Below are 27,580 nucleotides of genomic sequence, written 5' to 3'. Positions count from 1 at the left end.
CGGGCGGGCGCGTGCCCGCGGGCGGCGCCTGCAGGGCCCGTGGTGGGCCGGGAGCGCGCCGCCCCCGCCTCCGCCTGCTCCTCTGCCGCCGCGGCTTCCTGAGCGTTTCCCCCTCGGCGCGGGCTGCTGCGTACCGGGCTGCGCCATGCGGGTGCCGCCCTCCCGGACCGCGCGGGGCCTGTGGGCGCGGCTGGGCCGGCCGTGATCGGGCGCCGGCGTCAGGGGCGGGCGCGAGTAGCGCCCGAGGCGCCGCGATGGGGGAGAGGTAACGCGGGCCGAGGCCGCGCGGGCGCTGGGCGGGCGGGTGGCCGCCGCGGCCCGGCTGAGCGTCCCTCTGCTTTCCACAGGTGGGTCCGGGTGACCGTGCTTCCCGGCTGCGTGGGCTGCAGGACCGTGGCGGCGCCGGCGTCCTGGACCGTGCGCGACGTGAAGGAACGTATCTTCGCCGAGACTGGCTTCCCGGTGTCGGAGCAGCAGCTGTGGCGCGGCGGCCGCGAGGTAGGCGGCGGCCGGGGGCGCTGGGCTGGGCTCTGCCGCGCGGAGGAACGGCGGGCGTCGGGGGCCCGGGGTGGGAGGCGCAGGTTTCCGCGGGCGGCGCGAGTGACTCCGGCAGCGTGGCCGCCTGTGCCTCTCCTGAGTTGTGGCTTTTCATCACTCGCTTTTTCCATTTGCATCCCCCACCCCCGAACCCCACCATTTCGTCTGAATCTTCACTTTCTGAAATTCAGGTAATTTTTTTGGTGGGCATTGGAGTCAGAAGTTTTTTTTAGACATCATCAGTGAAGTGACTTAATCATTACTCATTTATTTCTATTTATGTAATAAGTTTAAGTAGAATATTGGTAAATATCTTCACCTTTGACATCTTGCAAGTTTTTTCTCCATTTTTGATACGAAAATTTAGCACTGAAAGAATCTTCAGACATAATATAGAACCTATTATCTTGGGGAGTAAGCATACTACAACTTCTAAAGTGCAAGTGATGGGTTGACTTGATAGGTCAGCAAATTTTGGAAAGCAAGAATATTTCATATTGTCATGTATTCTTTAAGATTGGTTAAAATTCTGTAGCTTTCTTAAAGGGGGAGTTCAGTTGAAGACATTTTACTGACAGTTAACTTACTCTTTTAAAACAATTCTTTTATTCTAATAAACATCTTCATGTGATAACATCATTTCCAGCATTTAAAAGAGTCACAAAGAGTTGAACAGATAATACAAGGAATACTTGAGCATATAGGATGACATTTCAAGTGTTGGCTTTCCTTACTACTCGATACAAATATTATTGGTGAAGTAGTTGGCATCTGTGATTTTTCCTGCTTCAGTGTAATCCTGACCTTCTGTGTACTTGAGTCAGTTTTCTAGTCCTTTGCCCTCCGTGACACGCATTTATTATCTGTTTTCATGCTCCTTGGGAGATTGATCAGTCCTTCTGATCAGTCCCGCAAGGTTTTCGTTGGCATGCAGACGTTGACTTGATTGAAGGCTTTATTACTTATTTTTACGTTTTTAAAGAGTTCAGCTTTCTACTGAGCATGCTGTAAAAGAGGTTGGGTCAAAAAGTCCAAAGCCATCTCGTCACGAGAGTCCTGAGATTCTTTGCATCCCCTTCCTTCTGCTCAGCTGGAGCAACAACAGTGGAGGGGCATGACGGCCTGTGCATGAAGCACTGGCCGCTGGAGCAGGTCCTCCAGCCCATACATTGCAGAGGAGGCTCCTGATGTTGACATTGGCCAGGGCCTCTGCAAACAAGCCAGGCCTAAAAGGTTCACCATATCCCCCAACTGCTTGTCTTTCTTCCCTCCCTTCCTCCCTCCCTCCCTCCCTCCCCCTTCCTTTCCCTTCCCCTTCCCTTCCCTTCTTTTCCTCCTTTCTTTCTTTCCTTTCTTTTCCTTTTTTTTTTCAGACGGAGTCTTGCTCTGTCTCCAGGCTGCAGTGCAGTGGTGCGATCTCGGCTCACTGCAACTTCCGCTTGCCGGGTTCAAGCGATTCTCCTGCCCCAGCCTCCCGAGTAGCTGGGACTACAGGCGCCCGCCACCACGCCCAGCTAATTTTTGTATTTTTAGTAGAGATGGGGGCAGGAGGATGTTCAACGTGTGTTGGCCAGGATGGTCTCCATCTCTTGACCTAGTGATCCACCTGCCTCGGCCTCTCGAAGTGCTGGGATTACAGGCGTGAGCCACGGCGCCCGGTCCCCCGACTGCTTTAATGAAGGCATTCATCTTAACTTCCATGATGGATATCTCATTGTAGTGTAGGATGAGGGCCCAGTGAAGTCTGCAAGCGCTGAGACAGAGGCATTTGAGTGCCGGGCTTACGCTGCTGGACCGGGTGCTAGTTGCTAGATGAAGTGAGGGCCTCACCCCAGCATAGCCTTAGCTTCTTTGGAAGGAATGGACCTCTTGGTGGAAGTTGGAGAGGCTGATTGAGGACTTTAGGCAGACTTGTGAAGGAGCAGTTTGTCATTCTTACTCCTTTCTCTATGCCTGCCCACATCTCTTAACCTTCCTCTCCTGGGTCTATACCCACTTCTTTGGTTCCTCCTCTGGTTCTACTTGGTCATCTTGTCCCCTAGATGTGGTCACACTGAAAGGCTCTGTTGTGGCTAGCCTTGCCATTTAGAAGTGTTTTTGCAGGTGTCCCTGCAAAGCATGGCTATGGGATGGTGAAGGTGACAGGGTGTGTAGACTGGGATTGGGGTGTGGGTAGACAGGGGTCTAAGTAGGACCCTTTTGTCCTGGTATGAGGTAATGAGGTTCTGGACTGTGGCTGTAAAGGTGAAACCGAAGGAAAGGACATACAAGAGATTTGGTAAAAGGCAAAATTGCCACAGTTTGGTACCAAATGGATGTGGAAGTGGGGGATGGGTGTAGAAGAAGTTGGTAGGTCTTGCCAAGGATGTTGGCAAGCTTTGAGTCAGACCAAGAAAATAAGGGTTTAATCATCAGAAATAAGCACATACAGGAGGGGGAGGTATGGTGACCAGTTTGCTTTTATATATAGTTCAGCTGTTGGTGAGACATAAAGGAGCATGTAGGAAACTAGGAAATGGAGAGGTGGGTGCCTTAGGTCCTACTTCCTGTCCTGCCTGTGTATATGTAACAGATGCCAAATTAATTCATGTGTTGGGGCCTGATTTCCTATTTCTAGTATGAATGGGATAAAGCTAATTCTAACCAATTATAAAGTCTCTGCTAGATAGTGATATTCAGTAGGCAGCTGCAAATCTGGAACTGAAACTCAAGGGAGAGAGGTCAGGCTGGAGGTAGTAACTGATGCTGGGCACATTGCTCCTTCTGTGTTCTGGTAAAATATGTTGAGAATATGCTTATCATTTTTTGAGCCACTGTGTTACAGACACTGTTCTGTGCATGAGGGATTTGTCCTGGAGTAAGTGTGCCGTGCCACTACTGCACAGCTACAATGTTAATTTTTTTTTAATTTCTTTTTTTTCCCTCTTAAGGATTGGACTTTAATGTTTATATTTGATTTTAGCCTAATTTGATTCTTGGTGCTTTTAGGGGTGGAGATTGTACATGAGTTTCTCAGTTACAGAGTCTTTGTGCTCTGGCTTTCCCAGATGCTGGTTGTAGTAGTTATGTACTTGGGATATGGGCAAATTCACCATCTCCTTTGGGGTTGGAATGGCAGGGATCCCTTGAAGCTTACCTCGTTTTCTCATGGCATACACTTTATTTATTTAATTTCTCCCAGCAGTTTATTTTCTTAGTTGATGCTTCAGGCTTCAGGCTGATAAGGGAGGTATCCCTGGGTAGTCACTGGTTGTGGCTAAGGCAGGTGGGTAGATGTAATACCCAGTGGTCGGCAGAGGTCCCAGACTCAAAGAAGGTGGCTGGGGGAGCCCTCATTTAGATGTGCTGAGGTTTTATCAGGGTGAAGAGTAGAAGCCACCTCAGTTTCCCTGCCAGTCCAGCAGGAAAGCTGTCCACCTCACAGCCTCATTCCTGTCCCAATGTTCCAGTTATTCAGATCAGATAGGCACCTCTTTTCATCGGTAGGAATGTTGATGTTGCAAGTAGGGATGAATTGTGACTCTGCCTCTCCTGCAGGCCTGAAACTGGGGAGTATTCCCCCTGTGAACCTGCACTCACCCTGGATTGTTCCAGGAAGGCTGTCTATAGGTGCATCCTCTGTTGCCCAGGGTAGAGTGCAGGGGCATGATGTTAGCTCACGCAGCCCTGAACTCCTGGGCTCAAGCAATCCTGCTTCAGCCTCCTGTGTAGCTGGGAGTACTGGTATAAATCACTGCATCCAGTTAATTAAAAAATAGAGACAGCATCTCACTGTGTTGCCCAGGCTGGGGCTTTCTTTTAATAATTGTTTAAAAATAGAATGATCATCTGTGATGATGTCATTCAACCAGAGAACAAGAACAGTGTCAGTACTTACCTCTGGGCATCTTCTCCCCAGCCTGTATTCCTGTCTCTCTTCCTTTACCTGTTTGTGCTGATTATTCTCTTGCCTTTTTGGTAGTTGTAATAGTTACATAAGTGTGTGTGTGTGTATACTTATGTATGTATGGATATGTGCTGTGTTTGTATATATGTGCATATATCTTTGTGTGTTAGCCTGAATATGTAACCTAAACAATATGCTGTTTACATTCAGTTGTTTTTAAACTTTATAAGAAACATTCTGTAGGTAGCAACTTAGAGCCAGCTGATTTTATGCAATCATATTATTATTCATCTAAATTTATGTGCAGTTTAGTTAATTCATTTTTAATTGGTGTATAATAGTCATTAATATGTCACAGAATTTGGGTTGTTTCTAAATTTTTGTTGTGAAGAATGGTCTTCCTGCTGAAGTACCTGCGCAAAGAGTGAACTAGTTTTTATAGGCTTGCTTTAAGGTTTAGTGGGAATATGTGCATGAAAGTGCTTTATAATCTGGAACCTGTAACAGCATACTCAGCTTTGTGTTTTAGAGATGGAGACTAGAATGAAGATGATGTACAGAAAGTAAGGAGACCAGATGGGGGATCGTTATAAAAATCCAAGAGATGTTAAGAGTCTGGACATTGGGACATTGTGAAGAGCAAGTTAGATTTGAGAGAGACTGGAGGGTGGACATGCCGGGATCCAGAGATTATTAATTGGACTTGTGGTTTGGAGGAAGAGACACATTTTCCCTGTCCTTTCCAGCTGAAATGACTAGGTAGATGGTGACACTATTAACTGAGATACAGAATAGAGACAGGAGATACACGTTGGAAGGAAAGTGAGTGTGAGTTCACCTTTCGACAGGTTGAGCTTTAGAACCATGGAGGGCATCGGTGTGAGAAGGTGGTGGATAGACGGAAGTACTGAATTTTGAAATACTAAGGGATGGCCTTCACACCCTGCCAGGGAAGGGTCAGTTAGGAAGGTCATCTTTCCAGTGAGCTTTTGAATCACGTTCTGCAGATTGTTGACCTGTGAGAGGTCACTCTGTAGGAACACTGAGGGAGGGACCCTGATGGGGAGAAGGTTGATCTGGCCTCAGATTATTTATTTTTCCAAAAAGGCACTCTGTTACACTGCTCCCATGGGTTACAGTAACACGTGTTGCACCCTGCTTTTAAGAGAAACAGAAAAATTGCCAAAAAGAAAGCAAACATCAAGGCATTTTTTAGGAAAGTCAGTTTCAAGGAAGTTATAGACCAAAGCAGCTCAGGGGTAGGAAGCCTCATTAGTCCTCTCTTTCCGCATCACAAGGTTTTTTTTTTTTTTTTGGTAGCAGCATCTTTAGCAGTGTTTTCCAAAGTATGTCTAGTACTTTCCCATAGGGTGTTCTTTCATAATAAAGAAAATGCTGCTAAAATTTGGGAAATATTATTTAGTATAGTTGTTTCTAAGAAAGTTACCATGCATATGAATATGTTAAGTTTCCTGAAAACCAACTTATTCCAACTAATTTAAAAACAGAATATTTTTTTTGGTCCTCTAATAAGTGTTGAGGTCTCACAGAGCTTTGTTATGAGCAGTGCACTTTGGAAATGTTGATCAGAAGAATGATTTTGTTTATGTTAATGATCCCAGTTCATCATTTAAAATTTAAATTATATTAATGGAGAAATATATGTATTTTTATCTACTTGTAATTAATGAAAAATATTTTAATCCTTTAAATTTTTAAATAAAGTTTTTGACTAAATCTCTGTTCTCTGGAATATTCACTTCTCCAGCAACTTCCTGCATGATAAGAAGATTTAACAAGCATTACTTAAGTGAAAAAATTTAAGATAATGTTTTGAATTTACAGTATTAGAGACTATATTGCTTTTCATACATTTTCTTTTGTTTTTTTTTTTTTTTTTTTTTTTTCAGTTATCTGACTGGATCAAGATTGGAGAGCTGACTTCCAAAAATTGTCATCTTTTTCTAAACCTTCAATCAAAAGGCTTAAAAGGGGGAGGTATAATATTGACTTTACCAGAAGTATGTGCCATATTGGGTTGCATAAAGATTGAGTTTGTTTGTTTGGTTGGTTGGTTTTTGAAACTGAGTCTTGCCCTATTGTCGAGGCTGGAGTGCAATGGCACAATCTCGGCTCACCACACTCTCTGCCTCCTGGGTTCAAGAGATTCTTGTGCCTCAGCCTCCATTCAAGTGATTCTCGTGAGCCTCCCAAGTAGCTGGGATAACAGGTGCCTGCCACCACGGCCAGCTAATTTTTGTATTTTTAGTACAGGCGGGGTTTTACCACGTTGGCCAAAGCAGCTGGTCTCGAATTCCTGACCTCAAGTGATCCCCCCTCTTTGGCCTCCCAGAGCATTGGGATTACAGGCGTGAGCCACCGCACCTGGCCAAGGTTGAGTTTTAACAAGGAAGCAGGGAGTAGAATGGTGGTTGCCAGGGAGAAATGGGGAGGTGTTGGCCAAAGGTACAAAGTTTACTATACGAATAAAGAAGATCTGGAGATCTACTATACAATACAGGGCCCATAAGTAACAATACTGTGTTGTATTCTTAAAAACTTACTAAGTGGATGGGGTAGATCTGATATTAATTACTCGTACCATAAAAGTTTTAAAAAGCACAACAGAGGAGATGGGAGGAAACTTCTGGAGACAATGAATAAGTTCATGGCACTGACAATGATAGTTTGATGGTTTCATGGTACATACTTATCTCCAAATGCATCCAGTTGCAAAATAAATATTTACAGCACTTTGTATGTCAGTCGTCCTCAATAAAGCTGTTTTAAAGATTATGTTTTAAAAATGAAAGAAATCATATGCCTTTGGGATACAGTGAGGGGGCATCAGGGCCAGAGGAGGACAAGCATGGATGGGGCTAGTGGGGTCACAAGACTGCGTGGGGGCCGGGCGCGGTGGCTCACGCTTGTAATCCCAGCACTTTGGGAGGCCAACGTGGGCGGATCACGAGGTCAGGAGATCCAGGCCATCCTGGCTAACACGGTGAAGCCCCGTCTCTACTAAAAATATAAAAAATTAGCCGGGTGTAGTGGCATGCACTTGTAATCCCAGCTACTCGGGAAGCTGAGGCAGAAGAATCACTTGAACCTGGAAAGCAGAGGTTGCACTGAGCTGAGATCGCGCCACTGCACCCCAGCCCAGGAGAGAGTGCGAGACTCCGTCTCAAAAAAAAAAAAAAAGAGTGGGATAGGCCGTAGGGTGGCTCACAGCTGTAATCCCAGCACTTTGGGAGGCCAAGGAGAGCAGATCACAAGTCGGGAGATCAAGAGTATTCTGGCTAACACGGTAAAACCCCGTCTCTACTAAAAAATACAAAAAACTAGCCGGGCGCGGTGGTGGGCGCTTGTAGGTAGTCCCCGCTACTCGGGAGGCTGAGGCGGGAGAATGGCGTCAACCTGGGAGGAGGAGGTTGCAGTGAACTGAGGTCGCGCCCCTGCACTCCAGCCTGGGCGAGAGAGCCGGACTCCGTCTCAAAAAACGAAACAAAAAAGAATAGGTGGGATAGAAGTCTGTGGAAACAGTCTTATTTGAACTTGGTCTCAATATGTGGTTGTACCAAAATGATGCGAATACATTTATAGTGACAATTTTGCTTTTTTAAGCAGATACTTCTTTATACTGATAAACGGATTTTGGAAATGCTGTGTGTCTGAGGCATTACTTTCCATTTTCGTGTTCTTCCTGCAGCCTCCAGTCACCTGTCTGAAGGTGACCTGGTCAGTTGGTCTAAGAATATCTAGTTTAGGCAAGGCCTGAAGGTACTTGTAGTGCACAGCCATTGAGACTGTGACTGCTGAAATTCAGAACAAACAGAACAGTGGTTGCATTTGAGACTATTAAGAATGTGATAATAGGCACCCCTATCTCTGGCTTATTATTTAATGGCAAAGCAGCCACAAAATAACTTATTTATTTTATTTGCTTTGGAAAATGGCAACACTCCTCCCCACTGCACCATGCTCCTTGTTTTTGAATTAATAGTTATTATATTTTTGAACATTTTTTGAGACCTTATTTGTAATTCAGTTAAGAAATCCTGAGGCCGGGCGCGGTGGCTCACGCCTGTAATCCCAGCACTTTGGGAGGCTGAGATGGGCGGATCACAAGGTCAGGAGATCAAGACCATCCTGGCTAACATGGTGAAACCCCGTCTCTACTGAAAATACAAAAAAATTTGCTGGGTGTGGTGGCGGGCGCCTGTAGTCCCAGCTACTTGGGAAGCTGAGGCAGGAGAATGGCAGGAACCCGGGAGGCGGAGCTTGCAGTGAGCTGAGATGGCACCACTACACTCCATCCAGCCTGGGTGTCAGAGCGAGACACCGTCTCAAAAAAAAACAAAAAAACAAAAAACAAGAGATTTGATAAAATTGAGTCTGCTTTACTTTCTGCTGAATTGCTTCATCAGGTAGATTTCTGTACCAGGGTGCTGCAGTGAGATACATGCAACCGTAACTTGTATAGTTATACTATGTCTCGGATTCAAGTTACATGTTGGTGACAGGTCATGGGATTTTTTTTCTAACTCACTTAAAATGTGTTCTGTATTTTAGGTCGATTTGGTCAGACAACTCCACCACTTGTTGATTTTCTCAAGGACATTTTGAGAAGATATCCAGAAGGAGGACAGATTCTTAAGGTGGGACACATGTCGTGTTCATGTGTTATTTACTTTGATAAAAATGAGATGAAGTAAATTTACTTGGAAGTCCTGTTAGTGTTTAAATTTTTAAAATGTTATCTCGATTCAAATGGCTGCAGTGTATAGCAGTGTGTATAGCAGTGTATAGCTCCATTTGAGAATGGAGTTGATACAAATATGTGAGGTTTTCTGGGGCAAAGAAATGCACTAAGCTACTGGGTGCTGTAATCAGCAGTGTCGCTCCAGGAATGTTCTGTGTAGATCATTGTGCAGGGCATTACACGTCAACCAACAAACCAACCAGCCAGCCAGTCAACCAACCAGCCAGCCAAATACATTCTACAATTAGAGGCTTGAATGCATGCCTATTGGACTCCTGATTTTAGAGATTTGCTTTGTTGGGAGGGTTTATTTAATAGGATAATTATTTTATTTACTTATTTCTTTTCGTAATATGTTTTTTAGTTTGATTATACTCTTTAAAAAACAGGCTGGGCACAGTGGCTCATGCCTGTAATCGCAGCCCTTTGGGAGGCTGAGGCGGGTGGATCACCTGAGGTCAGGAGTTTGAGACCAGCCTGGCCAACTTGGCGAAACCCTGTCTCTATTAAAAGTACAAAAATTAGCCAGGCATGGTGGTGGCTGCCTGTAATCCTGGCTACTCAGGAGGCTGAGGCAGGAGAATCGCTTGAACATGGAGGCGGAGGTTGCAGTGAGCCAAGACTGTACCACTGCACTCCAGCCTGGGTGACAAGAGCCAGACTCCATCTCAAAAAACAAACAAACAATAAAACAACAGAAAAAGAAAAACCAGTAATCATCAAAGAAAGCAATAATGGGATACTGCAAAAATTAGATTTTGTGTTTAATAAGAAACTTCCTCAATTGTCAAAGTAGATCAGTTGTTACACATTTTCCTTCTCATTAGCTTGCTTAGTGTTTATTACCTTCAGTATCTTGGCCCTGGTTATATTTTCTAGTTTAGGTTGTAAACTGTTAGGGAATCAGGACTGGGTCTCTTTAACTTGAGAGAGTCTTGCTCAGGTAGACACTCCCTGAGGACTATTGTGTCTTCAGTGATCGTGGTAAGACTGGGTTGTTGGAGCAGTCTGTCTTTCAGCATCGGCACCAGTGGGTCACAGCGAATTCAAAAACAGTTTTTATATTGACTTATTAGGAAAGTGAGGGTGGAATGAGTATTGCTATGAGGTGGTTTTGGGGTAGAAAGAAGTGAATAGAATAAATTTAAAATAAAGGTGTAGTGGTAACAGGAGTAGGTTGTCATCTGTTCAGAAGTGAGCGAGTGTGATCCTTGCTGAGAAATGAAAAAGGTCTATGGCAAACAGCTGAGGGCTACACCTTCCACTTTGCTTCTTATAGATATATTTGTAGTGTAGCCAGTTCAATGTAATCTTTGTTCCTTGGAATGTTGTTATAGAATTAGACTGTTTTAGATTTAATAGGAGTCTTAGAAATCACTAAGACCCACACCACCACCTTCTATGGTGTTTGTGTTTCATGAAACAGGTCCAGAGATCTTAGTGACTTGCCCAATAGCAAATACAAAATGTGTTGTTGGTGTATCTCAGAGTTAGTTTACAAATAATCTGTCAGGATTACGATTTAGGGGAAAAGCTTCCCATCCTATTTTTTGTTCAATTTGAGAATGAGTGGAACCTGGGACGTGGATTTTATCTTTCGTTTTCTACCTCTCTGCTCCCTAAAGTACACATAAATAACAAATAGATACCTGAATGAAAACAAGGTCGAACATCTAAAGTGCTATCATTTTGTAAGTTAACATTGTGTTTCACTACCTATTTAATTCTTATTTCCATCCTTCATGTTATCATAATACCCTAATATAAATAAGATTGTTAATTTTTAGGGATTCTCTGGCATTGAATGAGGCCTAAAAAATTAAAATCCCATCTGAAATAGTGAGTTATGTAACAAGGAGGAATCACTAGCTGGTAATGAGGCTGTAGGAGGCATGGCTTAGCTGTTCATGTTTGGGGTGGAACAGCTGGTGGGTACCACACTCCAGCCCTTTGGAATGCACTAGGTGAACTGAACACAATCGCAAAACAGACTTTTCACTTCTGCTGCCGCACTCTCCTCCTAGTTATTTTGTTTCATGTGGACATCCTGTCACCTCTGTACTCTGATGTCAGTGTTGACATTGCTGTAGTATCAGTTAAAGCTCTCTTCAGTTTTTGCCCATCTGTACTTCCAATTTAGTGATCCCAATGCTCTGGGGGAGTAAAACTCCTTTGATGATCATGGGGTTGGATCTAGGAGCTGATTCTTGTTTCAGATTCTGGAGCTCCCTTCAAACTGACCAGAGCCCAGCATGATTTTGGTAGGTGTGCAGAAGTGATTGGGGGTTGTTAGGATTGGAAATTTTGTTGAGGCAAATCTTGCGGTTGGCCCTTTCCTTTTTACATTACGGGGAACTGGTCAGCCTTCCACTCACCCACCATTCACCAAACAAATGATAGTGCTTTCTTCTTCATGAAAGGAATGAGTCAGTCCCGACCATCCGGAAGCTTTCAGCTTAGTGCAGGAAAAAGACATGTTCATCTCTCAGGCTCTCAAGAAAGCAGCCAATTGAAGGGTACATATAGATTGCTACTATTTGGTTTTATTGTTTTTCTATGAAAAGGTAAGTTTGGTAAGCAAATGATAAAAAAAAAAAGTCTATTTCTGGCAGCCACTCAAGCTTAGGTTACCTGCCACACAGGACAATATGTACAGCTTTTGGAAATAGAATAATTTCCTTTGAACAAAACCTTTGGGTAGATTGTAAATATGAGACAGTTATAAATAGGGCCCAGGATTAATTTGCTAAGTGATAGCAAATTAAAAGGCAAAATTTAAGTTCAAATAATTGGAGAAGGACTTTTCAACCATACTGTCATATGTATGTAACAATTACTTTCCGTAGTAGCCTCACCAGATCTTAAAGGCAATGTTGCAAATAGTGGGTTTCCTTTATTTAAGTATATTAACTTTTTAAATATTGTAGATAAATACAAAGATGGACAGTAGAATTACTCTGTTATTAATTACCATTTTTTGGTATATTTTTTGGTTAGGAATTAATTCAGAATGCAGAAGATGCTGGGGCAACAGAAGTTAAATTTTTATATGACGAAACTCAACACGGAACAGAGTCTCTTTGGTCAAAAGATATGGCACCATATCAGGGTAAGAATCAATAATTAGGAATAAGTTTTATTGTATGCACTAACAGGCAGTTTTTAATGATTAATAATGCTTTGTTTAATGAACAGTCTAATTATCATTTGTACTTTTTGGCATGTTTATGTCCACTTCTTCAGATGTTTTTCTCTGCTTTGGGTGGGAAGGTGTCTCCACCAGTTGGTATTTTTAGAGAACAAAGAATAAAATCTGAAAACTCGAAACAAAATGACAAGCATTGTAATGACCAAAGCCTCTTATTCTAGTCAAACAACTTGTGTTTTATATTATCAGTAGAATAAAGGGACACCATTTATGTATAGTAACACTCTCCTGCATTTGGAAAGATGTTGTGAAAGGCCATGCTTTTGTGTATTTTCTGCTTTAGGGGTACCCTTGACATTGTTTGGAAGTTGTGTCATATACTCATACTGATTATAGTAACAGTAATGATAGCTGATGTTTTTAGGGGTCTGCTCTGCTGGTTCTGTGCTGAGCCCTGTATTTGTGCCGTCTCATTTGGTCCCCAGCACTTTGGTGATGGACAGCCCTTCTTATCCTTATTGTGCAGATGAGGAAATGTTGCCTTGATGGCTTTAGTTTCTGGAAGTGCTGTGGCTGTGACTGGAGAGCTGGGCCTGACCTCCTGACTGCAGAGTCCCCACTCCACTGTGTGACTGTCCTTTCCGGAAAGCCTTTGCAGCCTCGACTGTCTGCATATTCCAACTTTAACTATTTTAAAAATAGCAGTCATGCCATTTTTGTGAAACGAACTGGGTCACATCCCCATGGCTGTCCTTGAATTGATGGGAGCATGAGGAGAGGTTTCTGGGGGTGCTGGGAGTGCCCTGAATACCTCAAGTGGATGGAGATGACACAGGTTCATCTGCGTTGTAGGAGTTGATCAAGCTGCAGCCTCAAGATCATCATACTTTATTGTGTATATATTACACTTCAGTACCTTTTTGAATGAAAAATATTAATCATCTTTAAAGTATGATGAGTGAATATAGTTGAATATATTCAAAGAATGTTAGAGATTCTGAAGGTAGGTCTCACAAAATGGATTTCCAAAAATATTTTGTGCAGAAATATTTTATAAATATTACTTTTTGAAGGAACTACTTTGGAGATAGGTGGTATTATTTTACATAGGTGGTATAATTGCAGTATTATTTAAACATTTGTCACATTAATGGGTTTTAAAATCAAACAGGTAATGCCTCGTATAGAACAATCTAGAGGCTGATGAAAAAACAAAACTTCAAACACTTACAAGGTGATTATTAATCTTACTAAAGGATTATTTTTCACCTTATGAAATAAGATTTCAATTGTGCATATGTAAGGCATACAACATGTTATAAGGTATATGTGTGTGTGTATAGTAAAATGGTTGTGTATATACTGAAACAAATTAACATACCATCTCACATAGTTCCTTTAGATAGCAAGTCTCCATAATACATTTCTTTCTTTCTTTCTTTTTTCTTTAAAATTGAGACAGAGTCTTGCTCTGTTGCCCAGGCTGGAGTACAGTGGTGCAGTCTCGGTTCACTAAAGCCTCCGCCTCTCGGGTTCAAGCAGTTCTCCTGTCTCAGCCTCCCAAGTAGCTGGGATTACAGGTGCGCACCACCATGCCCGGCTAATTTTTTGTATTTTTTAGTAGAGATGGGGTTTTGCCATGTTGGCCAGGCTGGTTTCGAACTCCTGACTTCAGGTGATCTACACGCCTTGGCCTCTCAAAGTGCTAGGATGCTGGGATTACAAGCATGAGCCACTGTGCCCATATTTTCATATGTTTCATGAAATATATGAAATATTTTATATTTATTTGGTAAATATTTTTCCATTTATCAAAAAAAGATTTAAATATACTATTTAGAACAAATTTCACATAGAGTAGTCACAGATTGATTTTCTTGTTTGCCTTATGTTTTTGGGCATCTGAGTAACCTTTAATTTTTCCTTTATGGATTTTTGGCCAACAATACTATGTTTCTTCTGCTGCTAGTTTTTACCTCAGTGTGTGTCTTTATTTTTATTGTAAAAACAGTAAGAATTATAGTATGGAATTCACTCTATTCACTTCTCTCTATTTTCCCTTCAAATAAGAGATTTTGTATAGAGGATTTCTTGAGATAGAACAGAACACCCTGGCATCTTTTTCTGAATACCTGCCTGCGCATTTTCACACCTAGGGCCTGCTCTCTACGTGTACAACAACGCGGTTTTCACCCCAGAGGACTGGCACGGCATTCAAGAAATAGCAAGAAGTAGGAAAAAGGATGATCCTCTGAAGGTCGGAAGATTTGGAATTGGGTTCAATTCTGTCTATCATATAACAGGTAGAGTATTGGGCTTTTCAGTCTTGGTATTAGAGAATATTTTATCTTACATTCTGTAATGTATTTGTTTAACTTCAGAGGTGATACTGTTTAAAAGCCATCTTACCCAGATTCTTCTTTCAGTAGCCGGAGGTATGTCAATGAAATATCAGTGCATATTGAATTTTCTGAAATTACCACAGTAACAATACCAAAGTTTTACTTCATCATGTGATGCCAAAAGGTAACATCATCATGATCCAGTGGAATCAGTATATTAAGCCATTTGATGTGAAATTTGAAATACAGCTTTTGAACACAAAATTTTTACTATGAAAAATTTCAAAACTGCGACTCTTCAAGAGTCAAACTGAGTATTACAGATCTTCTTGTGCATGTTCTAAATATCAGAAGTAATGGTATTGAATAACTGAGAAAGTGAAAATCTTTGAGGTGGTTTTGGTATCTCTTAGTTTCCTCTCTCATTCTACTCTTTTTAGACTTACAAGCATTCTAAAGATTACTTTGAAATCATATTTTTAATCTAGAAAGAATATGAGGTTTCTGGTTCCTAGTTACAATAGGAAATACTTAACTCTTAGTATAGACATCTCTAGGAGTATATGGCTCTTGTAGAATCAAAGCTCTTAGTACTTACTATAGTTTTGTGATAAAAAATTGTGTAATGGAATTGGTCCTTTTAGTTTCAAACTGTGTCTTGCAGAAGGAAAGATTGCACAGGCAGGGCTATCACTGTAGCCAAGATGACCGTATACTTTATTATTCATACTGGGACACCTGTGAGAGTGAAGGAGGGTGGTACTCTTCTCAGACAACTGGCCGGAATTGGAACTGCCCTGGGCACGTGGGAAGTAGGGTCATCCCAACTGTAGCCAAATATTAGTAAGCCTGTTGCATTTACATTCGTATGTATATATTCGATTAAATACTATTGACTAAATTACAAATCATACAATAAAAATTTATGTATTAAAATACGACTATTATCTATGAACAGTAATACTCATGTGTCCACCTCTTTGCAAGTTATCCCTCGAGTCAGTGCCATGTAGTGGTTTGTAAATGTTGTGGGACACAGATGTGAGTAGCAAAAGCCTGGAGGCTTAAGCAGGAATGAACTGTGGCGTGAGGGCCCAGCTAATTGCCCAGCACCTGCATCTCAGTGTGGTTTTGATTGCTCATTGAGAATAAGCACATTTGTGTGGAACATTAACTGGAAGACTGTTCTCTAATCTGAGGATTTGAGAAGATCATAGGTCATAGGTCATGCTTTTATCTTGTCAGGAGCCACTGGCCTGATTTCATTCGTGGGGGTGCGACTCTGTGCCTTGGGAGCAGGGGTGAGCATTCCCTAGACCCCACTAGCGATGGATTTAGCCACGTGGTTCGTGGACATAACATTTGCTAACTTAAAATACCCACAAGCTTAGGAGTTGGTGATTGTGACAGCTGAAGCTGTGCTTGATGACCATAGATATTAAAGATTGACTTCACTGGAGGTGCATCTTGCAGGAAGCCGAGGTGCTAAGTAAGCATGTGAGGCAAACACATCACATCACCCTTGGGAGATCCTCACCCAAGCATGCGGGGGAGGAGTTTCTCTCACCACAGTGGGTCTCACACATCTGGTTTTTCTGCCAGTTTTTGACTACTACTCTGTCTTTGGTTGAGGAACAGGTGAAGCAGTTGGTATCAATTTAGAGGCCATGTTATACAAAAGATGGGTATCTTTCAATACTGTAATTAGGCTCCATGTGGTGAGATGCTCCCAGCATGAGAAGTGCTTCCGCTCCAGAGGCAGAGAGGTTGAGACACTTGAGGAAATGGACCTTGTGAGCTTCAGAGCAGGCGCTCACTGAGCAACACAGTGGGCAGAGCCGCCCGTGTTGTACTGCTCTCTCTCCCTTCTCACAGAGTCTCTGTGGAATTTGTAAAGTTGAGCTTAGGATGCAGCCCTGTTCTGCTGCATTGGCCTCACATGGTGGTGGGAGCTAAGTGTAGATATCCAAATACTCTGCCCATCTTTTGTGTAGTGAGTTTTTGAAGATGTCTTCTGGGTTTTCACAATAATCATGCAGTCTCTATGCCTGGCATTTGTTATTGGATTGAATCAAAAGAGAAATCATTTTTCATATTCAGAGAATTAAATTTCTGAAGGTAAATTAAGTTTGTGTTTAGATAAGTCTGTTTTAGCCTTTTAATGACTCATGCTTTTTCATACAAATATTTATTGTAATTGTAATCATAACTGTCCCTAAAATTTCAGAGTTGATCATGACTTACATTTTTCTTTACAGATGTTCCTTGTATCTTTAGTGGTGACCAGATCGGGATGCTAGATCCTCACCAAACACTTTTTGGCCCACATGAATCAGGCCAATGTTGGAATCTCAAAGATGACAGCAAAGAAATTAGTGAACTTTCAGACCAGTTTGCACCATTTATTGGCATTTTTGGAAGCACCAAGGAAACGTTTGTAAACGGCAGTTTTCCAGGCACATTTTTCCGTTTCCCTCTTCGCCTGCGACCTTCACAGCTTAGTAGCAACCTCTACAATAAGCGGAAGGTTCTTGAGTTGTTTGAGTCTTTTAGGGCAGATGCAGACACAGTGCTGCTCTTTCTGAAAAGTGTGCAGGATGTTTCCTTGTATGTCCGAGAGGCTGACGCAACAGAGAAACTGGTGTTTAGAGTGACTTCGAGTGAGAGTGAGGCACTGAAACAGGAGCGGCTGAATTCTGTAAAGATTCTGGGAACTGCTATAAGTAACTATTGTAAAAAGACTCCAAGCAATAACATCACCTGTGTAACGTATCATGTAAATATTGTTTTAGAAGAGGAGAGTACTAAGGATGCACAGAAAACATCTTGGTTGGTGTGTAACAGTGTGGGTGGGCGAGGGATCAGTAGTGAGCTTGACTCTTTAGCTGATGAACTGAAATTTGTCCCAGTCATTGGAATAGCCATGCCTTTATCAAGCAGAGAGGATGAAGCAAAAGGAGCAACATCTGATTTCTCAGGAAAAGCATTTTGTTTTCTTCCTTTACCGCCTGGTGAGGAAAGCGGCACAGGACTCCCAGTTCACATCAGTGGGTTCTTTGGCCTCACTGATAACCGCAGGAGCATAAAATGGAGAGAGCTGGACCAGTGGAGGGACCCAGCAGCCTTATGGAATGAGTTTCTGGTCATGAATGTTGTCCCCAAAGCTTATGCTACTCTGATCTTAGATTCAATAAAACGTCTGGAGACGGAAAAGAGCTCTGATTTCCCCTTGTCAGTTGATGTTATCTATAAGCTTTGGCCCGAGGCGAGCAAAGTCAAGGTGCACTGGCAGCCGGTGTTAGAGCCTCTATTCAGCGAGCTGCTGCAGAATGCAGTGATTTATTCAATTAGCTGTGATTGGGTCACGTTGGAGCAGGTGTACTTCTCAGAACTTGATGAAAATTTAGAATACACAAAAACCGTGCTCAACTACCTCCAGAGCTCAGGGAAGCAGATTGCCAAGGTACCAGGGAATGTGGATGCTGCTGTTCAGCTCACGGCTGCCTCTGGTACAACACCTGTGAGGAAGGTGACGCCTGCGTGGGTGCGGCAGGTGCTGCGGAAGTGTGCACACCTGGGCAGTGCTGAAGAAAAGCTTCACCTTCTAGAATTTGTGCTTTCTGACCAAGCCTACAGTGAGCTGCTTGGGCTGGAGTTGCTCCCTTTACAGAATGGCAATTTTGTTCCCTTCTCCTCATCTGTATCAGACCAAGATGTCATTTATATTACCTCAGCAGAATATCCAAGGTAGGGTTCCCCTTCTAACGCTCCTGCTCACTCTTGGGGTTCCCCTGCTCCTGCTCAGTGTGAGAGTCCTTTGTTGTGAAATTCAATGGTTTTCTATGTCGATTTTATAGTTAGGAAGACTTTTGCAGCAATGTATTGTTAAAATACCAACGGATACCTTTTATATTCTAAAATGAAAAAGTATTCAAATATTTATCAGTTAAAAAGTTATCTAAGCAGTTGTTTTTCTTGGAAATTTCAATAACAACGCTGAAAACAATGTTTATAAAGTGCAAATAATGACAAGGCCAGATTAGTCACTAATGAATTATTTTGATGATATTTAAATTAATGAAAAATAGTATATTAATTCTTTATAAATGAGGGTGTGTACTGACATTTCAGGAAATAAAATTAATTTTACTGTAAGATATTAAGAATATTTCTGAATTTGAGTAAGGTACGTGATACTCTCACATTTTAAAGCAAAGTCTAGCTAATATTTGATCAAAAATATTGTAATTTGATTTTACGTGTGCATTATAATTTATGTAAAATAAAATAGCTTAACTGACTTGAAAATATGTGATTGATTTTTTAAAATCTGGGAATCGTCGGAAGATTCTGATAATTGCTGTTCTTTTCCCTTTTCAGGTCCCTTTTCCCAAGTCTTGAAGGAAGATTTATTTTGGATAACTTGAAACCTCACCTTCTGGCTGCTTTAAAGGAAGCTGCCCAAACCCGAGGTATATAGTTTAGTTTTCTTTTAAATAAACGTCTTTATAAAAATAGAAGTTTTTAAAAAGTTTTCTGTTATTCATTTTAGACCTATAAATCAACAGTTTCTTATGGTTCAACCTAATATACTTTTTGTGTTTTAAGATGTTTCAGTTACCAGAATGGCATCTAAGAGATGCCATCTAAAAGAATCCAAAGGTGATAAGTGTATTTAAAAATCTGTCCTGTCATGTTGTGATGGTGTAGTCAACATCTTATCCCTGCATGGTGCTTTACAGTTTTTCTGGTGCTTTCCCATTTCTTTTTTCATTTGAGCCTCCCTCATAACTTGCAGCTCATTTGGTAATGACAGTGATTATTAAACTTCACAGACGAGGAGAGAAAGGTTAGGATCATGGCCGCCAGCCACGTGCAGGGAGGTCAGGTCTTCCACTTGCCCTGTCCTTGCTCTGTTTCTGACACCACTGCCCCTCTGTGGTTTTATGTAGTTATGATGCTGGGTTTGCATTAGGCCTGATCAGCTCCTGGGAAGTGTGGACAAATTCAATTAACTCTGTGAAGGGGCAGGAAAAGGGTGTTGTGGGGGTCTTAAAGTGATGGGTGTCCGATAAGTGTCCTGTCTTTTAGGGAAAGACAGTAATTTGGGGAAAACAGTCAACATGGTTCTAATTTTAATACTATCTTTCAACTTCTGCAAGCATCCTTTTCCTTGTGAAACTGTTACCTGAGCTGTTTCTAAGTGAGATGTTGTCTGAGAAGTTCTGGGTTTGTCCTGCTCTTCACATTGTCAAGCGTACTCTCTGATGTGTCTTTTGTGGAATGTACTTTTTTCTTGTCCAAGATAATGACTTAGGGAAAGTTGCTAATCATTGTACACCTTTATTCGTTAAAATATAAGTGAGATGAGTTGGAATGGGAGAGGCAAGTTAGGTCGGAGTTAAAGTGAGACTAAAAGAAAATGAGCATATAAATGTTGTTTCCCATCAGGGATCTGTATCTATGAGTTGGTAGCTGTGAGACTGACTTTTCAAACATCTAACTTACTCATTTAATTGTAATTGTCATCTTCAAAACGGCCTTTCTGGAAGTCTAAGCCCAGCTTCCTATAACCCTGCCAATCTTTGCTCTAACGTTTTGGAGCTCCCTTTTTTTTTTTTTTTGAGACAGAGTCTTGCTCTGTCACCCAGGCTGGACGATCTTGGCTCGCTGCAAGCTCTGCCTCCTGGGTTCCCGCCATTCTCCTGCCTCAGCCTCCCGAGTAGCTGGGACTACAGGTGCCGCCACCATTCCCGGCTAGGTTTTTGTATTTTTAGTACACGCTTGGCTAATTTTTTTTATTTTTAGTAGAGACGGGGTTTCACCACGTTAGCCAGGATGGTCTCAATCTTTTGAGCTTGTGATCCACCCGCCTCGGCCTCCCAAAGTGCTGGGATTGCAGATGTGAGCCACTGTGCCCGGCCCTTTTTTTCTTTTTTATTAATGATGTGTTAATATTTTTGTTAAAATTTTGTGTTGCAATATAAGATACATATAGAACAGTGCACATTTCATAAATGTAGGCTTAGTGAAATTTTACCACCTGAGCATACCCATGTAAACCTAGATCAGAACACAGGCGATCACCAGAAGATTACCAGCCCCCAAAACCCCTCTCTTGCCTTTTTCAATCTGACCACTCCAGGGTAGCCACGACACTGGCTTTAACAGCATAGATTCACTTTGCTAGTTAATCATGCTTTGTATAGAAGGAGCCATGTGGCATATATTCTGTGTCTGGCTTTTATTTGCTGTGATGCTGGTGAGATTCATCCAGATCGTTGCATGGAACTGTTAACAATTCTTTCTCATTGTTATAGTATTTTACTGTGTGGTTTATTACTTTATTTTAAAGACAATATTTTTGTTGGTGGCAGATCCTTTCTGAGGTGGATGTGGATTTGGAAATGGCCAAAAGTTAATTCAGGGCCACATCAGGTGAGAAGGGTGGAAGGTCAGCAGAGCATTCTGCTTTCGCTCAGCATTTTCCAAATATCTTGTGGCACAGAGTGTGGCTACAGTTTGCTTCTCTAGCCCTGGGTGAATGGGGCAAACCTGTTATATTTTTAGGGATGAGATAAATGTATAAATAAATGTAGAAAACTTGACATCTTTCGAAGTTGCATTTTTCCACTTTTATTTTCTTTTTTTTCTCTATTATGGATTCACATTTGTTATTTTGGTGTCATAATGAAGCACTGTGTTTTGTTTCTGGTCTTGGTTAATTTTCTTGGCATTGTTACACCAGATGTTCATCTGGTGTTTTGTTCATCACACATCATGTGTGGGTCACTCCTAGAAATTGTCTTGATGATCACTTTTCTTTATCTAGATTTAAGAGTTAGGCTCCTATTTTCATGATTATTTAATAACCCTGATAACTAGCTGTATTAGTCTGTTTTCATGCTGCTGATAAAGACATACTTGAGACTAGGTAATTTATAAATAAAAAGAAGTTTAATGGACCCACAGTTCCACGTGGCTGGGGAGGCCTCAGAATCATGGCAGAAGGCTAAAGGCACATCTTACATGGTGACAGGCAAAAAGAGAATGAAAGCCAAGAGAAAGGAGTTTCCCCTTATAAAACCATCAGCTCTCTTGAGACTTAGTCACTACCACGAGAACAGTATGCACTACCGTGAGAACACCACCCCCATGATTCAGTTATCTCCCACTGGGTCCTTCCCACAACACATGGGAATTATGGGAGTTACAAGTCAAGATGAGATTTGGGTGGGGACACAGCCAAACCATATCACTAGCCTTTAAACTTTTTTAAACCAGGCACATGGGTATCTTCCCAATCATTTTTACCTCTGTGTTCCAGACAAAAATTTGTTTTTGATACAACTTTATTGCCATTCATGGTTTTACTGTTTTGAGAGCATGATGATACAGGGACTTAGGGGGAGCCAGTAAGTGACACCTTGCTTTCCTTTCCTGAGTTCTGAGTCAGTGAAGACATAGTGAAGACATAGCAGAGGAATTCAGCAGATGCATGTCAGAAGCCACCTCTGTCACTGATTATTGTGCTGTTGGAGATTATAGCTGTGACAGGCATTGGACTTCTGTTGACTCCCAGAATGAAATGGATTAGCTCACCAGTCTAGTCACAGGTAGCCCTGGAAAGCTACAGACTTCCTTCCAGAGGTCCTGCCCCTACTAAACATCTGTGCCTGTGAGTTCTGCTGAGCCTGTGCAGATGCTTTTTCTCAACCTACCAAGCATATAAGTCATCTTGCTTTCTGGTATGGGGCCTGTTGGGGGAATTAGTGAGTACAGGAGAAGAAAGGCAGAATCTTATGTTTATGGAGCCCCCTTCATAAATGGTAGGGAACATCACAGACATGTAACAACATTGGATATTTTTTGCTGTACATAATGATTACTCCATTGCTTTGCTGACACAGAGCACTATGAACTTCTGTTTATGAGTGATCGGTAAACACTGATTGGCCAGTCTGGGAAGTACTACTGCATAAAATGGAAACATATGTTTGTTCTGCAATGGAAACTTTTCCTCTTATTCTGTAGCTCAAACAAAATCTGTCACATTATTTAATAATTGTACCTTTTCCTTGTATTACATTTAAAATCCTTAGCTAAATATTGAGCTACTGCTTGTATTTTTAGTGTTTACTTCTACGGCCCCTTTCATTAGCAGTGAAACATGTTTCACTATATTCCATTTCAGGAAAAACAAAACAGACCTCGATCTTGATTTTCTTTCTTGTATTCTATCATAGTCCAGCTTCCAGAAAGAGTTGTCTTATTGTCTGTACTTCGTCTTTATTTATTATCACTCCAAACAGACTTTTGCTTCCACTGTCATTCCACTAAAATAGTCTGGCTGTCGTCACTAGTTAATGATTTTTCTGTTACTCAGCTCAGTGGACTTTTCTGTTTCTTTTACCTGATCTCCCAGAAGCTTGGGATTCCTCTTTGAAGCCCTCAGCTGTGATGATACCATACCTTCTTGGCATCCACTGATTTTGCTTGCTTCTCAGAATTATTTGTGAACCTCTGTTCCTCACTTTACTGCCTAAAAATGGGTTAGTGTGGGGGCTTCTTCCTCAGCTCTTTTACTTTGTTCCTTTCTTTGAATACATTCATCCACTCCCATGAAAGCATTAGTGACCACCATATCTTCGGTCACCACCCTCGTCTTCAGAGAGGTAGTGTAGCAGAGATTAAAAACCTGGATTTTGTAGTTACACAAATCTGGGCTTAAACTTCGCTCCTCTATTGTGTGACTTTGAACAAATTTTCTATCCTCTCTGAGCCCCTGCTTCCTCATCGGTAACATGGTAATACAGTAATATCCTTCTAAGGGTATATCTGAAGGTCCCCAGGATTTGATTACATAAAATTCAGGATTGCTTCACTGCAAGGATAATGAAATAAGGATTGAGTGGAGGATGGGAGCAATCACAACTTGCCAGTTGAGTTGTATCCAAGTTTGTGTTACTGCAGCAGATCAGGTTATTGAAAGCTTTGTTGCGATATTGTACTCACAGCAGGCATTATGCTGAAGATCAAATGATGAATACATAATACATATCGTTTAACACAATATCCGGCACTTAATACTGACAAATAGTAGCTATTGTTAGCATTTTGCACTTGGAATCCCGTAAGTATTTCAAAATCAACATTGCGAAACTTTAGTCTTCATCCTCTCCCCAAATCTGTTTCTCATTTTGAGTGATCCCATTGAAAATAACACTACTGTTCACAAGATTGCCCAGGAAGGAATCCTTAAATTTTCTTCTTTGTTCCCCACAATCTCCAGGATCTGCTGACTAAATTTTCTGTGCCAGTCCCGTGGTCTTACTCCACTGCCTATGACAGGTCCTCTAATTTCTCATTGTTACTGGATTCTTGCAGTTGATGTCCCTGCCTACAGCGCTTGGGCTTCATCTGATTATGTCGCCCTCCTGCAGGTTTTCCCGTGGACACTGAATCTATCAGGAGAAATGTAGCGCTGCTAGCATGAGCTAGGGGACTTTCCATGCTTGTGAACTTCCATGATTGTGGAGTGCTGTCTCACTGGCCTTGGTGCATGCAGGCGCCCTCTTCTGTTCTGATTAGACAAGCACTTGTAGGTTGATGAACGTGAATCCTCCCTAAATTTCGTGAAAGCAGAGAGACCTGTCAGATTTGTCACCACCATCTAGCGCAGTGCCTACTTCAGTGTAGGTTCTCAGTACTTTTTTCCCTGCATGGAAGTTTTCTCATCGCTGCAGCTTTGTACATGGTGTTCATTTTGCTTAGAATACTTTCTTTCCCTCCTCTGCTTTGCCCAGCTAATGTTTATTCATCGTTCAGTACTGAGCTCATGTGTCACCTCCAGGAAGCTTTCTTTGACATCTTGCCCTGTGCCTCACCCCTGCTCTGCAGTCTGAGGTGGATGCCTCTCTTTTGCTCTTGGAACCCAGTACACAGTCCATTTGATCCTCTTTGTTTTATTAGAATCATGTTTTTACTGTGCTAGACTGCAACATCCTTGAGAGCAGGGGCAATCTTTATTTTTATATTTCCAAGGTCTGGCCGAGAGCCTGCTTGCCAAGTTTGACTGGACAAGTTGATGCTTCAGCTGCTGGGCTGGGTGGGGACCGCATGGAGGAGATGCGGCGCAGAGGCCAAAAGGCAAATCTCGCTCTTGTGTCCGTGAGTTAATAGTTCCTTTTCAAATCAGTGTCTTCTGTAGTCTTGTTTATTCTTTACAACCATGAGATAACAGAGCCTGTGTCTCCATTTGAGAGATGGAGACATTGAAGCTCAAAGAAATGGAGGGATTTAAATGACTTGCTTGAGTTGCAGAGTTGAAGCTACGATTTTTGTTTTTTTAATTTCCAGGTCTGACTTACTTCTGTGTTAAGTTGCTTAAGTAAATGGATGGATATCAGAAACTGGAGAATAGTTAGAAGAGCAGGTAAATGGGTTTTGGATGAAGGAAAAAGAAACAAGAACAGTTTAGTGGTACAGATGCCTAATAGTTGGTGCCAGGATCTTATTTATAATTTTTAAAATTTTCATACTTATTTATTAGATGAGACCAAAATCCGTAACTTTTCCTATGAGGCACTTCATTAGCTGGCTCCATTTTCTGGGTGTCATGAAGATGCCTAGTACATGGAAGGTTCTGTTGATGTTTGCTATTTTTCATCTCCTTCCCTTAGTTCCATGCTTTTTTCTGTTTGGAGGACAGCACGTTCTGTCCCTCCCTCAGCTGTGATACATGTGATTTCCTTGCCAACTCCTCCATCTCACTAGCTCTACTCATCTTTTGTGCAACCCATGTGTGCTTCCATGCTCTGGTCTCCATGGCACTCACACACCAGTACCTGTTTAAGTGTTTGTAATAATTTATCTGATACTTGCCTGCTCCATTAGACTGTAGGGCCAGGTCTGGGACTATGTCTAGTTGTCCATTTCTATATCTCTAGCACTTAATCAGTATTGCCTAACTAACAAGGTGCCTGTTGCTAAGGTGATTAGAATGCTGTTAAGATGAGGAGAGTTCCGTTTCTTTGGTTACACCTTTGCTCTCTATCTTAGCTACTAGTTTAGTTAGCCTAAGGGACCCAAATACACAGAAGTCTCACAGAGCTGTAGCAGTCCACTTGATTAAAAGTTTCTTGCTTCATTCAAGCAGAGGAGGGATAGATGTTCATGAAACAATTCTTAGACGTTTGTAATTGTTGGTTACCATGGGCAAGCAGTGGAAATAGATGATAAAATCTCTTTTTCCTTATTATAAAGTTGGAATTACACACTTTGTATAGATATTCCGAAACTTTTTAAAAATTAAAAATTTTTAAAATCAGGTTTTTTAGTCTAGAATCTCTGAACATGATAGCCTGTGCAAAAAGCTCACTGGTAGCTTATCAAATGATGTTATGCAGGTATAATGTAATTTTTGCATATGAAGTCCATAATTCTTTCTTTGCTTTCTTTCTGAACCCACACTCCTGACTCTTACGTACTTTGATTTAGTTTGCACTGAAATATAGCTTTAAATCTTAGATGTGTATTCTGCTATGTTTGGAGTTTTGTTTCTGGCTTTTCTTTTACATAAGGATGTGTAGAGATTCTACAGACAGCATTATCTTAAGATACAGAACAATTTCTGTAGCCATTATGTGAAAATTGTGACAATTCTGACTTCTTCTAAGAATGGATTTAATTGTATTCTAGCACAACATCTTCTCTGGGGATATTCAGGTAGGATAACTGAATGTCGTGTTCATTTGAAGCCTGATGTTTTTGTTCATTTGGTTCTTTGAATTCTGTTTTTGCATTTACGTAAGTAGCTAGAAGTTATGTCAACAATTTTTTTTTTCTGGTGGTAATAACTATAATATTAAAGGAGAGAGGAAACCGTACTAATACAGATTTTTGTTATTACAAATACCACAGTAAAACCATATTCAGATGACTTGGAAACATTCACTTCATAGAACATTTAGTCTCTAATCAAAGAATGGTGTGGGAATCTGTATATTAAGCTGTGGTATTTAATGGGAAATGTGATAGTGAATGCATCTCTATTATATGATGCACACAAATATTCCGATTAAAAAGCATAGAGGGGGCCAGGCTCGGTGGCTCATGCCTGTAATCCCAGCATTTTGGGAGGCAGAGGCGGGTGGGTCACGAGGTCAGGAGTTCAAGACCAGCTTGGCCGAGATGGTAAAACCTCGTCTCTACTAAAAATACAAAAAATTAGCCAGGCATGGTGGCAGGCGCCTTTAATCCCAGCTACTTGGGAGGCTGAGGCAGAAAATTGCTTGAACCGGGGCAGCAGAGGTTGCAGTGAACTGAGATCACGCCACTGCACTCCAGCCTGGGCGACAGAGCGAGACTCTGTCTCAAAAAACAAAAAACAAAAACAAACAAACAAAAAAACAGAGAGGGACGTAGATTCTGGGACCTGTGACTGTGAAGTCAGGAGACCACAGCCTTTCTGTTTTGGAGTCTGGCTCAGTGTGCTGTGGTTGGTGACAGCAGGGACCCCCTGTCCTGGGTGTGCTGAGGAAGGGAAGGTGGCCAGCCTAGGTCTCACTGGGGACAGTTGGCCGATTGTTCTTACAGTGCCTCGTGTGTCATTTTGTTGACTGCCTCATGTCATTTTACTGACTGCCTTTTTTTTTTAATAAATAAAAATTTTTTGACTCAACTAGTGGTATTATTTTCCCCAACTTCATGTTTCATTTGGAAATTTATAGGATATAAGATTTGCTTACAGAAATCATTTTTATGATAAATATTATTTGAGGCAGGTGATACACTAAAAATAGTTTAGAAACCAAGTCATTATTATAGTGATAATTCGTATAAATATTTTTGAGTTCCTAGCTTATATTAAAAATGGTTTATTGTTCACAGTTCTTATTACTGTA

The 27,580-nt window shown here is 41.6% G+C and overlaps 1 protein-coding gene across 3 annotated transcripts in view; it reads left to right on the top strand.

Moving 5' to 3' along the window:
• The window catches only part of SACS (sacsin molecular chaperone), a 94,018-nt gene that overhangs the window by 49,590 nt on the left and 16,848 nt on the right, over positions 1–27,580 (top strand). The window contains exons 1-9 of one of the 3 annotated variants that reach the window (XM_030922044.1): positions 8–265; positions 348–498; positions 6,334–6,421; positions 8,996–9,081; positions 12,183–12,294; positions 14,490–14,636; positions 16,934–18,422; positions 19,056–19,147; positions 26,376–26,402. In XM_030922044.1, the coding sequence (XP_030777904.1) occupies positions 255–265; positions 348–498; positions 6,334–6,421; positions 8,996–9,081; positions 12,183–12,294; positions 14,490–14,636; positions 16,934–18,422; positions 19,056–19,147; positions 26,376–26,402 (2,203 nt within the window). In that variant the 5' untranslated portion in view covers positions 8–254. Of the gene's footprint in view, positions 1–7; positions 266–347; positions 499–6,333; positions 6,422–8,995; positions 9,082–12,182; positions 12,295–14,489; positions 14,637–16,933; positions 18,423–19,055; positions 19,148–26,375; positions 26,403–27,580 lie in introns of those variants that run through there. The other 2 variants (XM_030922043.1, XM_030922045.1) reach the window with 2 other exon arrangements.

Source organism: Rhinopithecus roxellana, chromosome 18 (assembly GCF_007565055.1).
Source record: "Rhinopithecus roxellana isolate Shanxi Qingling chromosome 18, ASM756505v1, whole genome shotgun sequence".
Taxonomy (NCBI): Eukaryota; Metazoa; Chordata; class Mammalia; order Primates; family Cercopithecidae; genus Rhinopithecus; species Rhinopithecus roxellana.
Note: the sequence above shows the minus strand (reverse complement) of the source record. Positions and strands in the feature narration are given on the sequence as shown.